Source organism: Gallinula chloropus, assembly GCF_964237585.1.
Source record: "Gallinula chloropus genome assembly, chromosome: 26".
NCBI lineage: Eukaryota > Metazoa > Chordata > Aves > Gruiformes > Rallidae > Gallinula > Gallinula chloropus.
The window spans coordinates 2,098,777-2,112,329 of NC_140111.1; the positions used below are offsets into that span (position 1 = coordinate 2,098,777).

A 13,553-nucleotide genomic window follows, 5' to 3' on the forward strand; every position below is an offset into this window, starting at 1 on the left:
TAATGATTCTTCTCTAGAGCCCTTACAGGAGCAAACAGCCCTAAGTTCTCACTCTTTTTCAAAAGTACTACGTAGGCACTAGGTACAAGGCTCACCTAAGTAACTAAATCCGAACGACCTGGCTGGTATTTCTGTTGGTTCATTGGACTATATTTCATACTCTGTTTTTGAGACCAGTTATACAATTACCGTGCAAAAGCTGTGCACAATAGGAGCATTAGTAAGACTGACTTGATCTGTATCAACAGGTGCCAGCAAATAGCCTGCCAATTTCATGCAATTTTACTTCCAAAGACATTATACCAGCTGGCACTTTACCAAACTGAAAAATAGGTTTTAACCCCATGAAGACTGAGCATAATAATGGCAAATATGCAACAAAGCTGCACCTCAAATATTTATGATACAACAGTCTGAGAGGGGAATGCCTACACCACAGGCAAAGTGCTGTAGGGATTCCTGGGTGTCCAGAGCACTGCATTCAAGGTTATCTGAAAAATCAGAATGAAGCAGTTCAAGCCACAGCAGCTCACCTTCAGTGTACTTGGGTTTAAGTCTCCATTAAGCTCTACTATCAATACTTTGAAGTTACAAGGAGAGCATATTGTTGCTAAAGAACTGAAATATACAGATTCCCTGCTAGAGGGAAATTAGCTCTGAAGTTAACACAGATAACTCATTAAAACAGACATCCTCTCTATTTTGTGTATTTCTCCTGATTTGACTGGAAAGAGACTCTGTTCCTAGGAACATTCCCATTTATTTTCATTTTCTCAATGACAAAATAAAAAATTAATCAGTGGTTTGGGTCTATGGCACAGTGGTAGGAGGAACAGACTCCACACACACTCTGCTATTACTACTACTCCTGTTATCGCCTCATTACTCAGTGTAAGAAATAGCTCCAGGAGTGCTTAGCAACACTGCAGCTAATCAAGGAAAGATCACTAACAGCAGCGTGTGAAAGGAATGGAGAGCCAGGGTACAACCAGGGAGCCCAAATCGAGCACCTAGGAGCCCACACTCTGTTCTCTGCCACCCAGACTCTTTGGGAACACTCTTCTCTGCCACCCTCTCGGGCTGTGGCTGCGCTGCAGTGAGCAATGCTTTTCCACAACACACCCACCCAACGCTGCTTCCTCTGGACAGAGCTCCCCACCTCCTTAAGCACCGCTTGGCTGCTCTCAACTGACTTAAGAAGCCCTCTGGTTTCTTTAATGACCTTGTAAAAAAGAAAACAAAGTCAAAACAATTTAAACCTGAAGGCTGGATGCAGATTGGCACTTGGTGGATTTACACCTGGCACGTATAAATCTATCAGCCACAGGATAATGTCACCACAACAAGAAGTGGTCAAATCCTGTCCAGAAAATTGAGCTTTCTTTTCTTCTTTGGGTGTTCAGACACAGCCCTTCGCTCCAACCTCCTTCACCGGTTGCACAAGCACACTGGAGAGGTTTAAACCCACTCAAAGGAACACCCTTCTCCTACCCATCACCAAGATCATTCCTTCATTCACAATCATGGCTCCAACAAAGCCTTTCGTGACATCATTGTAGCACCTTCCTTCTAGAAACAGAAACTCTGCAGAGCTTTTTGTCTTTTGAGTGACAAGAAACAGCCAGACACAGAATCACAAGGTTAGAAAAGACCTTTAAGTTCATCAGGTCCAACTGTTCCCCTCCTAAGCTAAACCATATCCCTAAGTACCTCATCTAACCCTTTTTTTAAACACATCCAGGGAAGGGGACTCAACCACCTCCCTGGGCAGCCTGTTCCAGGCTGGACCAAACAGGGAGATGTTTGGAACAGCAAAGGCTCCATAAGAACAGCAGAAAGGCTCTGCAAGCTGCTACATCCTCATTCTGTTTCAAGGAGCTCATTTTCCACAACTTAATCACTTCTCATTCCAATTGCTACAACATTTTTGTGGCTGCTAAATCTCCTCGATGGATAATGGGGAAGATGTCAACTCCTGTGTCACCAACAGGCACTGCTGCTTCGATTTCTCCAGTAGCTTCCAGCTTTTCACTGAACCAGACCCCAACCACCGTCTCCTCCACACAATCACCTTTTCCTGTGTTACCCTTCAGAACATCCTGCCACTTTTCCATGCTTTTCCAGACCCTTCCAATGAGGGTTTCCTACAGCAGGCTGTTATCAAAGGATTCCTTCCAGATTCTGTCAACAGTGGGAAGTCCACAGGTACAGCTCATGTTCTTACACAGATATCCAATAAAAAGATCAAACATCACATCCCAACACTCCACCCTCCTCCTGTCGATGCCACTCAGACAGGAGGGAGCAGAACATCGATTTCACAGAAGCTCCAGGTAACGTTTTCCAAACATCATACCAGAGGTAGTGATAAGAGGAGAATAAAGGTCAGATAAAATTCATTTTGTGCTTCCAGGGGTAGGTTAGCTTATCAAATTATTACATAATTTTACAATCGAAGTTATTAACTGCTGGCAACAGAAATGGAACGATTAACACATCAACAAGTCCACCACACAAAGAATCCCTACCTTCGTCTCCTTCTGGCGCATAGGAAGCTGTGATGATGTCAATGTCAGCACAGTTCATCACAATCTGGTTCGTTGCCTGTTTCACCTGGAAGAGAAACGTTGTGAGCATCAGGAAGAAATGGCATTCCCCACTTCCTTGAGCTCCCTTGGGTAGGCACTCCCACCTCCCTTTATCTAAAAGCTGCTCTGTCATGGAGAGTTTGAACTAAAATTTACTGCCTAAGACTGGTACAAAGGAGATATTCCTCTGCCTGCTCCCGTTTGTTCCAGAACACACGTACTTGAATCGTGTTCAAGCCATCCAGGCCTACTTATCAACACTAAATTATTTAAGGGAATGAACTGCCTGTTAAAAATTGGTATGTAAGCTTGACAATAGGGCCCTTGTACATGCCTGGGAATCCAAGACCAATAAAAATAGATGGAGAGGCTGTAAGCTTCCTTTCAGAGCCGACCTACAGGAGACTATAGAGCAAAAGCCTTGGAACACAAACTTCCATCTTCCAGAGATGATCAGAAATACAACCTACAGCACTGTGCTCTGAACAGTCGATGCTGTAAGAACTTCTTAGGTTAAAAACATCTGTCAAGAAATTGGCCTTTACATTTTCCTGAAAGCTTTCCTTCTGCCAGCTCTTGGCTACATGCACTTTGCTTTATTTAACGAGTGGCCAGCTCCCAGCGTAGTAATGAACTGCCTCCCTGTGCCAGCTTTCTATTTGGATGGGAGAGCTTGAATACAGAGAAATTAAAATTAAATATCAATTAATTACGAGGGGGTAAAATATTTGGGAATTAAACTAGGAATTATTTAGAAACTTTCTGGTTGAAACCACTAGAATCACCACACTGGATGGAGCTGGTAGTCCTGCTAGTCCAGGATACAGTTTCTAGCAGTAGAACTGCTGTAACAGCCAACAGACACACAAAGGAACTGCTTCCCACCCCAGTTCCTTATAGCATGAGGACTTGCACTCCTTGTTTTTTTTCACTCTGAACTTTAAAATGTGTTATTAACTCTTGTACCCATCACTCAAGGTATCCATGTTTGAGCCCATCGCAGAAGCCCACCAGACCTCTTTGTGATGGGAACTGGTTCCCATGAATCAAGGGCTCCTTCACCCCACAGCAAACTCAGGAGAGAGCTCTGCACGTCCACACCAGCTCACCACTCAGGCATCTCAGTGTTCATGCATTTATTACAAGTAAAGCCAAAATACTAATCCATGAAGTGTCACAGCTGACAGACACATCACCCTGCCATAAAGGAGCTGGTATCAACACAAGATGAGTAAACAACAGCAGATACTCAGCCTGAAGCTGGTCTACCCAGGCTTACTACAGGAATGGCTCCTTAGTCACTGTGTACACAAAAACCAAATTCAAGTCTAGTCAGCGATAAGAGAGGCTTAAGAAATTGAAATGGGTGATGTCACAGGCGTACCCACACCATCAGAAGGGTCCATCTAGCCTAACAAAACCAAAGGGTAAACCATGACAGGCTAATACCAGGAACTCCATGGAAAGCCAACCCCCAGTGGGTGGTTAGCACAGGACAAACCTGCCTCAGAGGTTTCCTTCTGACCTCAGTCACCAGCTTTGCTTCTGAAGCAAACATCTAAGGCTTATTCCTATGAACAGAGTTGTCTAGATAATGATTATACATTCTCACAAGCATAAATACTAGTGTCTCTTCCCAAATGCTGCCTGCCAGCCCCCCTGCAGCAGCACATCCCACAACTGCACAGAAGGGCTGTGTGCCTCTTTACACTCATAAATACCAAACCAATGTTACCTAATAAACTTAACCCAGTTCTAAAGCCAACGTGCTCCCACTGTAACAGCTGGAGTGACAGGGGTTAGATTTGCTGCTTCTAGCAAAGATTTACAATCCCTAATGTATTTTTTTCCCCCAATTTGGTGTGCAAGAAACTAAAGAATTACCACACTTCCCAGAATCTGAGACTGAACCAACAGTTTTCACCACAGTATCAGGGCCTGAGGTTTTTCAAGGTCTTTTAAAACACAGAAATATCTGAACGCGAAAAGCTTTTTATAAATGTCTAGTAGGGACCTTTATTCAATCTACAAATCCAAATCTCTCTGGATTAAGAATTTGAGATGCATAAAGAGCTGTCCAAATTGCAGACAATGCTGGGTTTAACAATAGGCTTGATCTTTAAAAAACACCCTCTTCTGAGGACAGAATTTGCAGCATAGCACCGTGCCTGCAAAATAAGAAAGCAGAGACAACTTCAGAGGCTCCTCAGAAAGGCAATTACCTATTTTTAGATCTTTTTCTTACCTCCTACAAATATCAAGCCAGTTTTACAAAAGAGCACAACATACTAGGAGACATTTAAAGGGACTGAGTGGACCAGTAGTGTAAAAAGTGTTTAGCCTCCAACTCCCCCCAAAACAAAGGGGAAAACTCAGTGTGCAGATATGAATACTGGAAAACTCAGTGTGCAGATAGGAATACTGGCAGTGTGAAGTACAGCACACTTCTGAGGCTCTCATAATTTAATTCAATGGGGGGGAAAGGAGTTTTCATGTTGGCACATTGGCTCTAATTGAGTGTCCTCCCTCCCATCCACTAGAAATAATGAAGTGCAGACACACCTGTAAGAACAAACCAAACCAAAACCATAAACCGCCCAGCAGACTTAACTTGTGACCATGTTATCTCAGAAGAACCTGTAGCCTGACGCTTGCAGACACCGCGTGCATCGGACAGACGTGTTTTACTGGAAGGGAGACACCTTGAAACTGCTTTTATATTTCTGCTAACACCACGTTCTGGAAAACAGATATTCTGCTTGTGCAATGCTTTTCATAGAACCACAAGCTGGTCTGGGTTGGGAGGGACCCCAAGGGTCACAGAGCTCCAGCCCCCTGCCACAGGCAGGGACACCAACCTCCAGGCCTGGAGCTACACAAGGTTGCCCAGGGCCCCATCCAACCTGGCCTTGAACACCCCCAGGGATGGAGCACCCACCCCCTCTCTGGGCAGCCTGTTCCAGCCCCTCACCACCCCCTCTGCAAAGAACTTCCCCCTAGTATCTAATTCAAACCTCCCCTCCTTTAGCTTTAATCCATCCCCCTTGTCCTGCCATTACCTACCCTCTTAAAAAGTTGATTCCCTCCTGTTTATAAGCTCCATTCAGGTACTGGAAGAATGCAATGAGGGTTTAAGGCTTTTTAACTGCATCAATTATCTGCTGTTAGACTAAGATGAGCCCCAACCCCCTCCACATCCACATTCCAGCTCGGCACTCCTTCCTGGGAAGGAAAGTCTCACCCCAACAGGAGATAACTGCTGAAGTTCCCCCTAAAGTTTTCTGAGGTAGCACCATTTGAGGGAAGAAGACTGAAAAGGGCTAATGATTTGGCTCTGCCAAATAGGACATGAAGATGCTGTAAAGCTTTTGATTTTCACCAGTTGTCAGAGCAGGAAAGGACTTGGTGAAAAAACTTTTTTAGGACATTAGAAGCAAGAATTTGAATGGCTTCAGTAGAATTACAGCCTCCCTGAAGTACAGGATGAGCTGCACCAGAAGACATCATCTACAGTCAAAACTAATTCTCTAGAGCCATTTATAAGACTAGATAATTAAAATCTTGTCACTTGGCTTCACAGCCCTTTTCTGAATGTAGCATTTTAACAAGCATGACTGTTTTTAGCATTTTACTCTAAAAACAGACAACTAAAATTACCTCAGTTCTGTTCTAGGGTGTATCTTTATGAGAATTTCAAGCTTCAGCAAGAAAAGGGATCAGAAGTTTTATTCATCTGCATCTCCAGCAAATGATGGGAGCCAAGTAGTACAATTACCAATGTCATGATTAATTGGCCCAGAGGAAAAACCATGGGGTTCATCGCTGAGAGCATCCAGCCACGTTTGCCTGTGGCTGTCACACACACCCTTCAGAAGGGTCAAATTCACAGAGACAAGTAAATCCCTTTGTCAGGGTGATCAATGCCATCATCCCAGCCTTAGGAACCACAGGCCTGTGAGAGGCCTTTTGGCTGGGGGAGAAGAGCAAAGGTGTTCCTGTTTGTGAGGCTGGTGGCACAGGCGTCCACGGAGCCCCAAGGTCCTGATTTTTGGTGGGTCACTGGCCCAGGGTGCCCAGAGAGGTGGTGGAGGCCCCATCCCTGGAGGCATTCAAGGTCAGGCTTGGTGGGGCTCTGAGCAACCTGCTCTAGTGAAGATGTCCCTGCACACTGCAGGGTGGGACTAGATGGTCTCTAAAGGTCCCTTCCAGCCCAACACAGTCTGTGGTTCTATGACTTTGCAGCACCAGACTTGAACACTCAGCACGGCACCTTTAGCACCCAAGCTCTGATCTGATCTACATGCTGGACAGGCAGGTTATGATGCTGGATCACACAGCTGTACCCCCCCTACCCCAGCAGATACTGAGCACAAATACTACACCCATTTAGTTTAATTTTTTCAAGATTTACATACAGGAGTGTCACAATCTCTAACAAGCATGCTGCAGGATCAGATGACTACACATTCTTTAGTCTAGCAGATACTGCATAATTAACCTATAAAAAGCAACAGATACAGGTTAAACATTGCTAAATATAACAGAGTATCCTTAAGGCACGTTAAAGGGGCTGTGAAAGATACTGGAGAGAGCCATCTACCTCAGGTTGTAAATTCTTTAGATAGGTTGCTCTGCAACCAAGAAACACCTCACTGTAGTATCCAATCAAGAAATGAATCACCACACAATACTTTCTCCCAAAGGTAATTTATACAGAGGTAAAAAAAAACACCAGGAAGTGGGAAGACAATCAACTGTGCCCCGTTCTGGAGCTCTGCACCCCTACACCCTGCGTGGGACAGGGGATGGTTCGGAGTCGCGACAGCATGAAGAACTGCCACTTGGAAGCTTAAAACAACCGCTGGATTTTGGGAGCCAGATGTTTGTTCTGCTGGTTGTTACTCACACGTTTGCCTTTCCAGCTGAAGAACAGAACGGGCCACACATCCCCTCTTTGTTCCTGCCCTGGCTTAGGCCTCCCCAGAGTCAAAAGCAGAATGGAAAAAAAAAAAAAGAGTTGACCTAGACACTGAGTAATCTGAGTGCACTGCACTGATAACTAGACCCTGAGAATCAGGGTTACAATAATTAAATCTCAAGCTAACAGATGAATAAAGTAGATGAACTATTTCCATCCAAAAAAAAAAAAAAAAGGGAAATAAATCCCAATTGTGCTCATTCAGAACCACACACCCAACAAATCAACAGTTTAAAATGTTAAAAGATGACATAACTGGTGAGTGATCGCAGGATTCTGAGCAGGAGACTATTTCAGCTCCAGATCTGCTACCAACACGCAGTGTCCGCTTCTCCCACGGCCACGTTTTGTCCCAGCTCCTGGTGAAATGGTTCTTCTCAGGATTTTTGCTTTTTACCTTTGATACATGGCAACCACATACCATCACAGAACTGTCACATGAGTCTACGTACTTCAAAAATATCCATATGACCACAAATTACATTATTTAAAACATCCTGAGTAACCAAAGCTTAGTACATAGGTTACCAGGTACTTAACAAGCACAGTTTGGAAAGGCTAGGAAATTAAACTATCAAGAGGCAGAATTCAGCATCATTCCTTCATCAAGAACAACAAATGCCAGACAGAAGGCCAATTCCCTAACCTGAAAAGCGCCACAATAAACTGCAAACACATATAATTTCTTTGTTAAGGCTTTGAAATCCACCTGGACACCGCTGAGACTCAAGCAGCAGCCTTATCTTTTGAATCATAAAAGGCTCCATCCTCTGAAGCTTATTTGGAGGAGCCATATAAGCATAACGTTTGTTATTGAGGCATAAAGACAAAATGTTTTGTTAAGTTATGTCTGTGTGCAAAAGCCAACACAAGCACACTGCCCCGAAGCCAAGACTGGAAGGTTATTCAACATTTCTTCAGGACTTAGTGCTCAAGTTGAAAGACTTACCAAAATTCTATGCAGAGAGACCTGCCAAATCCTACTTAATGGCTGTGAGGGAAAAGCACAGACTGACTGATGAAGTGTTTGCTTGTGGGGGTCTTGACTAAATATCACAGCCTTCCCTCACTCCAGTTTGCTATTAAAGATGCAAAATCATAAAGCAAGCAAACACTTTTGATGTATGTAATGAAATGGTTCCTAATTTTATCCTTAATCATAACCAAAGCCTGTGTCAACATTTCAGTACTCACCCCAGAGGTCAGAAAGCATCACTGGTTTAAATACCTGATGCGGATTATCGCTTGTCCAGCCACAATCACGTTGGGATGGAGGAGCAGGACTTACTATTTCTCTTGATTGGTTATAAAATCTAATACCTGAATCTTCGAGAGAAGGCAGAGTGTGCATTTCCCTACCCAAAAACCTAGAAAATCCAAAGTTTGTGTTTTAACTTAAAATCACTTGTACCTTGGTGACTGCACAACATATGCTGAGGCTCTCCAGGATGCTGAAAGCAGAATGCCCCTGAGGAGCTCCGCTGCACCTCATCACAAAGTGCCAGAAGAAACAGCCAACAAGTCCTTAATTGAACCATTAGATCCAGATTTTATTTTCTACATTCAATCCCAGCTCAGTAACAAACAACTAGTAAACATTGGCACACACTGAAGTAAGCCATTCCCAACAAGCATCCTGTCCACCCAGCACTGCAGGTGAGCCGGTTGTTCTCCTCTGCATTAAGATGCAGACCAGTTCCCCTCTAATTTTCTGGATTTGCCTTTATTGTGCTTTAGGCACTGGCAGCCACAGCACACGTCTCCAAAACTGGAGACAAGCATGTGAACACTCACCCCACAAACCTTCCTGCACCTCTCCTGTGCTTGTTCGCATGTAGCTGGGGCATGATCTCACGATTCTTTGGTCTATGGTTGTTAAGAGTTAGTTAAAAATAAAAATATCTACTTTGGATATGTTTTAAAAGCCTTGTCCAATAGGTTTTTTTGATTCTCTTTACAGTGGGAGTATCAGATCAGCTCACCATGATGTGAGCATGAGTTTTTTTAGAACCTTGAACCCGCCAGCTCAGTGTTCTTCCTTAACACATGGCCTCAGCTGGTAGGAAAGTCCAGGATTTTGCACTGTCAGGTGGTATCCATTGCTCTAGGAATTCATTGAGCAATCCCCACAACAGCAAACAATATTAAAAACATCTCAGCCAGACTGAAATCTGCAAACCAGCTACCACAGCCACAAGAAGCCTCCCTGCCTCCATTATTCCTGGACTTAAGCTAAGTTTCCAAGGCTGCTGTTCAATACTCTGCTCTCTCCTCAGCAGCAAGGCTGGCTTAAAAAGCCACTATTCCCCTCCCCCTCCCCGGGTGTTATTTTTAACCTGGATGATTTCAGTGATCCCATTTACAGCACAGCCCCACAGCTGTAACAGGACTGAGGAGCAGCAACTTGGGTGTGAAGACAGGAATAGGTGGGTAGGATTAAGGCGGAAGAGATTGGGAATTTCTGGAGTTGGAGTTCTCACCCAGGCTGACACACACCAGCAAACCCAGACCCCAGAGACACCAGCAGCCCAGGGACTCCAGCTCCAACAGAACCTGCAAGGCGACTTAGGTTTTCAAGTATTTCTTCCACATGACAAAAAACTTACTCATCTCTAGTCGCCTTCCTCCAGATCCTAAAAAGTCACAAGATCCGCTATCACCCACAGCCCTCTGCCTTCCCCAACTTCCACAGGGGCCAGCCACTTCCCAGCGAGGCACCCGCTCACTTCTGTACCTGTGCTTGAGATCCAGGAGCTGTGTTCCCCCAGTGCCACCTCATTTCCAGACAAGGCTCCAGCCACCTCTCCAGCCCCAGATTTAAAGCCTGTACGGGTCTCAGTATTGAAAACCTCCCCCTGATATTTGTTGAGCTCTCGATGGTTATTGCATTTTAAGGAAGGACTCCACTATGCCCTTCACAATTCCATTTCAAATCACCACACAGAGAAAAAGACACCAAAGGAAATTTAGGGAACCTTGGCACAGCAGCCTGGGAATGACTACAAGACTTCGGGGCTCCCATCAAACGCTCTGGCTTTGGAGCACCAACACAGGGAAGAGCTTCTGCCTTTCAGATGGGGCAAGAGACACGGTGTTTGCAGGTTGCACGCCCCTTCCCACCCTTAGCGGAGCTCCCTGTTTCCACTGGCTCTAAGCTTTCCATCACACTGAGGCCTACCAGCTCACCACACCACACCGAGGGAGTTCTTATTTAATTGCCTATGTGGTAGTTTGCCTTTCCAGCGCAATCCCGAGCCGTCTGAATGGCTGGGTGTAGATAAAAGCAGCACGCCGGAGGCTGGGAGCAGGAGCAGGGTGCTGTTCTGAACTGGGGGAGCCGGGGATACCAGCGAGGCAGATACCCCGCGGCTCCGGCCGCTCCACGCCTAACCTACATACAGACTTTAGCCGGCGGGGCCGCGCTGGCAGCGGCCGAGGAGCCGGGGATGGGGCGAGCTGCGGGGCGGGGAGCGGGCCGGGCAGCCTGAGGGGGAACCGCGGGGCCCGCGGCGGCGGGGCGAGGCCCCCCCCACCCCCCCCAAGCCCTTCCCAGGCCGCTCCCGCTGCTCTCGGGGGACGGAGCGGGGCAGGGCGGGGCCCGCGGGTTGCCCTCTCCCCTTCCCCGCCGCCTGGCCCCGGGGTTGTGGGGGGGGAATACGGGGGTATATATATGTATAGGCTGAATGGGAGGGGAGGGCGGGGACCTGGAGGGGGAATGGCGGGGTGGTGTGTGTGGGGGGGGGGGGGTGCAGCTCCGAGCGGCCTCCCTGCACCTGCCCGGCCGGCTCCACCGCGCCGCGGGCCGGGCCCCGACCGGCTGACGGGGGAGGGGGAAGGCGCTGAGGGCCCGGCGGTGAGGAGGGGAAGGGGAAGGGAGCTGGGAGTAGGGGGGGGGGAAGGTGGATCAGGCCCCCGCGGTCTGACGGGGCTGCCTCAGGGCCCGGCGGCGGGAGGAGCGGGCTGAGGGAAGCAGGGGGTCCCCTCAGGGCCCGGCGGGGAGAGGAGGAGGAGGAGGAGGGAGAAGAGAAGGAGGGAGGGGCCGGGCCGGGGCCTTACCTGCACGGCGGCCTCCAGCTTGCCCTCGAAGGTGAAGTCGATGAGGTCGGGCTTGAGGCAGAGTCCATAGTTGATGGGGGACACGTCGGCGGGCAGCCGCTCGAAGGGCCGCTTCTCCGGCATGGCGGGGCGGCGGCAGAGGGAGGGGGGGTTGGGGGGGGTGCGGGGCTGCGCCCCCCCGCGGCGGGGCGGCGGGGGAGGGGGCGGTGGAACGGCGGCGGCAAGGGGCGGGAGCGGGGAGGCTTCCTGCCGGCGACGCGGCGGCCCCGCACCGGCACACCGGGAAGGGAGAGCGGGCGGGCGGGCGGACAGGCGAGCGGCAGCGACGGAGGAGGAGGAGAAGGAGGAGGAGGAGGAGGAGGAGGAGAGGAGAGGAGGAGGAGGAGGGAGGGGCGGGGGCGCGCGCGCGCTCCCGGCACGAGGCAGCCGGTGACGGGAGCTGAGAGAGGGGAGGGGGGGGGGTGGGGGGTGAGGGAGGGTGATGAGGGGGGAGCGAGAGAGGGAGGAGGAGGAACAGCGCGTGCGCGTGCGCGCGGCGGCGCCACGCGGCCGCGCACGTAGAGCGGCGGGAGCGCGTTGCGTAAGCGGCGGGGGACAGTGCGCGTGCGCCCGGCCTCGCTCCGTTTTTCTCCCCCCCCCTCCCTCCATCCCCCTCCCCCCCCGAACTCCCCTCGCGCCGGCGGTGCGGGGCTCGCGCTGGGTACGGCGCGTGCGTCGTAACGGGGCTCGGGGCGGGAAGGGAGAGGAAAGGGCGGGGGGGGGGTGGGGAGCGTACGGGGCGTCCCCTTACCGGACTGGACTTGAGGGGGGGGCCACGGTGCGCCCCGGTACCGGGCGGGGGGGGCACGGTGCGCCCCGGTACCAGGTCACCTGGGTCGGGGGGGTCACGGTGAGCCCTGTTACCGGGATGGGCTGGGGGGGCACAGTGAGCCCCATTACCAGACCAGGCAGGGGGGCACGGTGAGCCCCGTTACCGGGCAGGGGGGGGATGGTGTGCCCTGTTACCGGGCAGGGGGGGCGCGGTGAGCCCCATTACCTGGCAGGGGGGCACGGTGCCCCCCGTTACCGGGCAGGGGGGTACGGTGCCCCCTGTTCAGGTGCTCTGAGGCAGCACAGAGGCCCCGACAGTCCGGGATGGAGCAGTCTGGCAGCTCCGTGAGGGGTGACCGGGGTTGTACCGGGGCTCCGGGGGAGCACGGGGCAGGGATAAGGGGTGCTGGGAGCCCCTCTGGGCAGCTGGGCCCGTGGCCTGTGCTCGGCTGCGGTGGGGGCCAAGGGTGCTGTCCCCCAGCAGTGCGGCAGGGCTGGGCTCCTCGTGGCACCCAGGGGTGCAGCCCGGGCTCCGAGGCCATTCCCCTCGGTACCACAGCTCCAGGGACACATCCTGCCCGGCCCAGCTGTGTGCCCCATGCCCCATGGCGCCAGCAGCACGCAGCCCAGCTGGGGTTCACCATGTCTGCCGAGTCCTGAGCTTTACTCTGCCCACTCTCCTCGTGGAGTGACTCCTTCTCCATCACTCCTCCCCAGCGCCGAGCAGCCGGTGGGTCCCACACCGTACGGATTTGGGGTTCTCCCGGGCTGCTCATCACCCCATCCAGTCCTCCAAGGCCGTGCAGTGTCTGGCCCTGCATCAGGAGGACACAGGTTCCTTTCACCCTGTGTTCCGTCCTCTCCGGGCTGCCCTGCTCCGGATCAGGCAGCACAGCAGCTCTGGGCTGTCCCTCCTGCTGACCTCCAGCATTACAAAACTGCCTTAAAACCCCCCCAGACTTCACAGCAGAAACACGGCAACGTGCATGTGGGGAGCAGAAAGGGAAGTTGTTCCATCCTCCAGGCTTGTTTTACTTGTCTGGATAGCAATGTGGGGTTGCTTTACTCCCCACCCTGAGCTAACAACCACTCTCCTCCTCCTCCTCCTCCTCCTCCTCCTC

At 50.3% G+C, this 13,553-nt stretch overlaps 1 protein-coding gene across 2 annotated transcripts in view; it reads right to left on the reverse strand.

Annotated features, from left to right (window-relative positions):
* NPEPPS (aminopeptidase puromycin sensitive) overlaps nucleotides 1-11,777 on the reverse strand; it is a 39,567-nt gene extending 27,790 nt beyond the window's left edge. The window contains exons 1-2 of one of the 2 annotated variants that reach the window (XM_084275695.1): nucleotides 11,623-11,777; nucleotides 2,529-2,613 (exon numbers count right to left, since the gene is read on the reverse strand). In XM_084275695.1, the coding sequence (XP_084131821.1) occupies nucleotides 2,529-2,613; nucleotides 11,623-11,745 (208 nt within the window). In that variant the 5' untranslated portion in view covers nucleotides 11,746-11,777. Of the gene's footprint in view, nucleotides 1-2,528; nucleotides 2,614-4,602; nucleotides 4,660-11,622 lie in introns of those variants that run through there. The other variant, XM_084275696.1, reaches the window with a different exon arrangement.
* Between the last annotated feature and the right edge of the window lie 1,776 nt (nucleotides 11,778-13,553).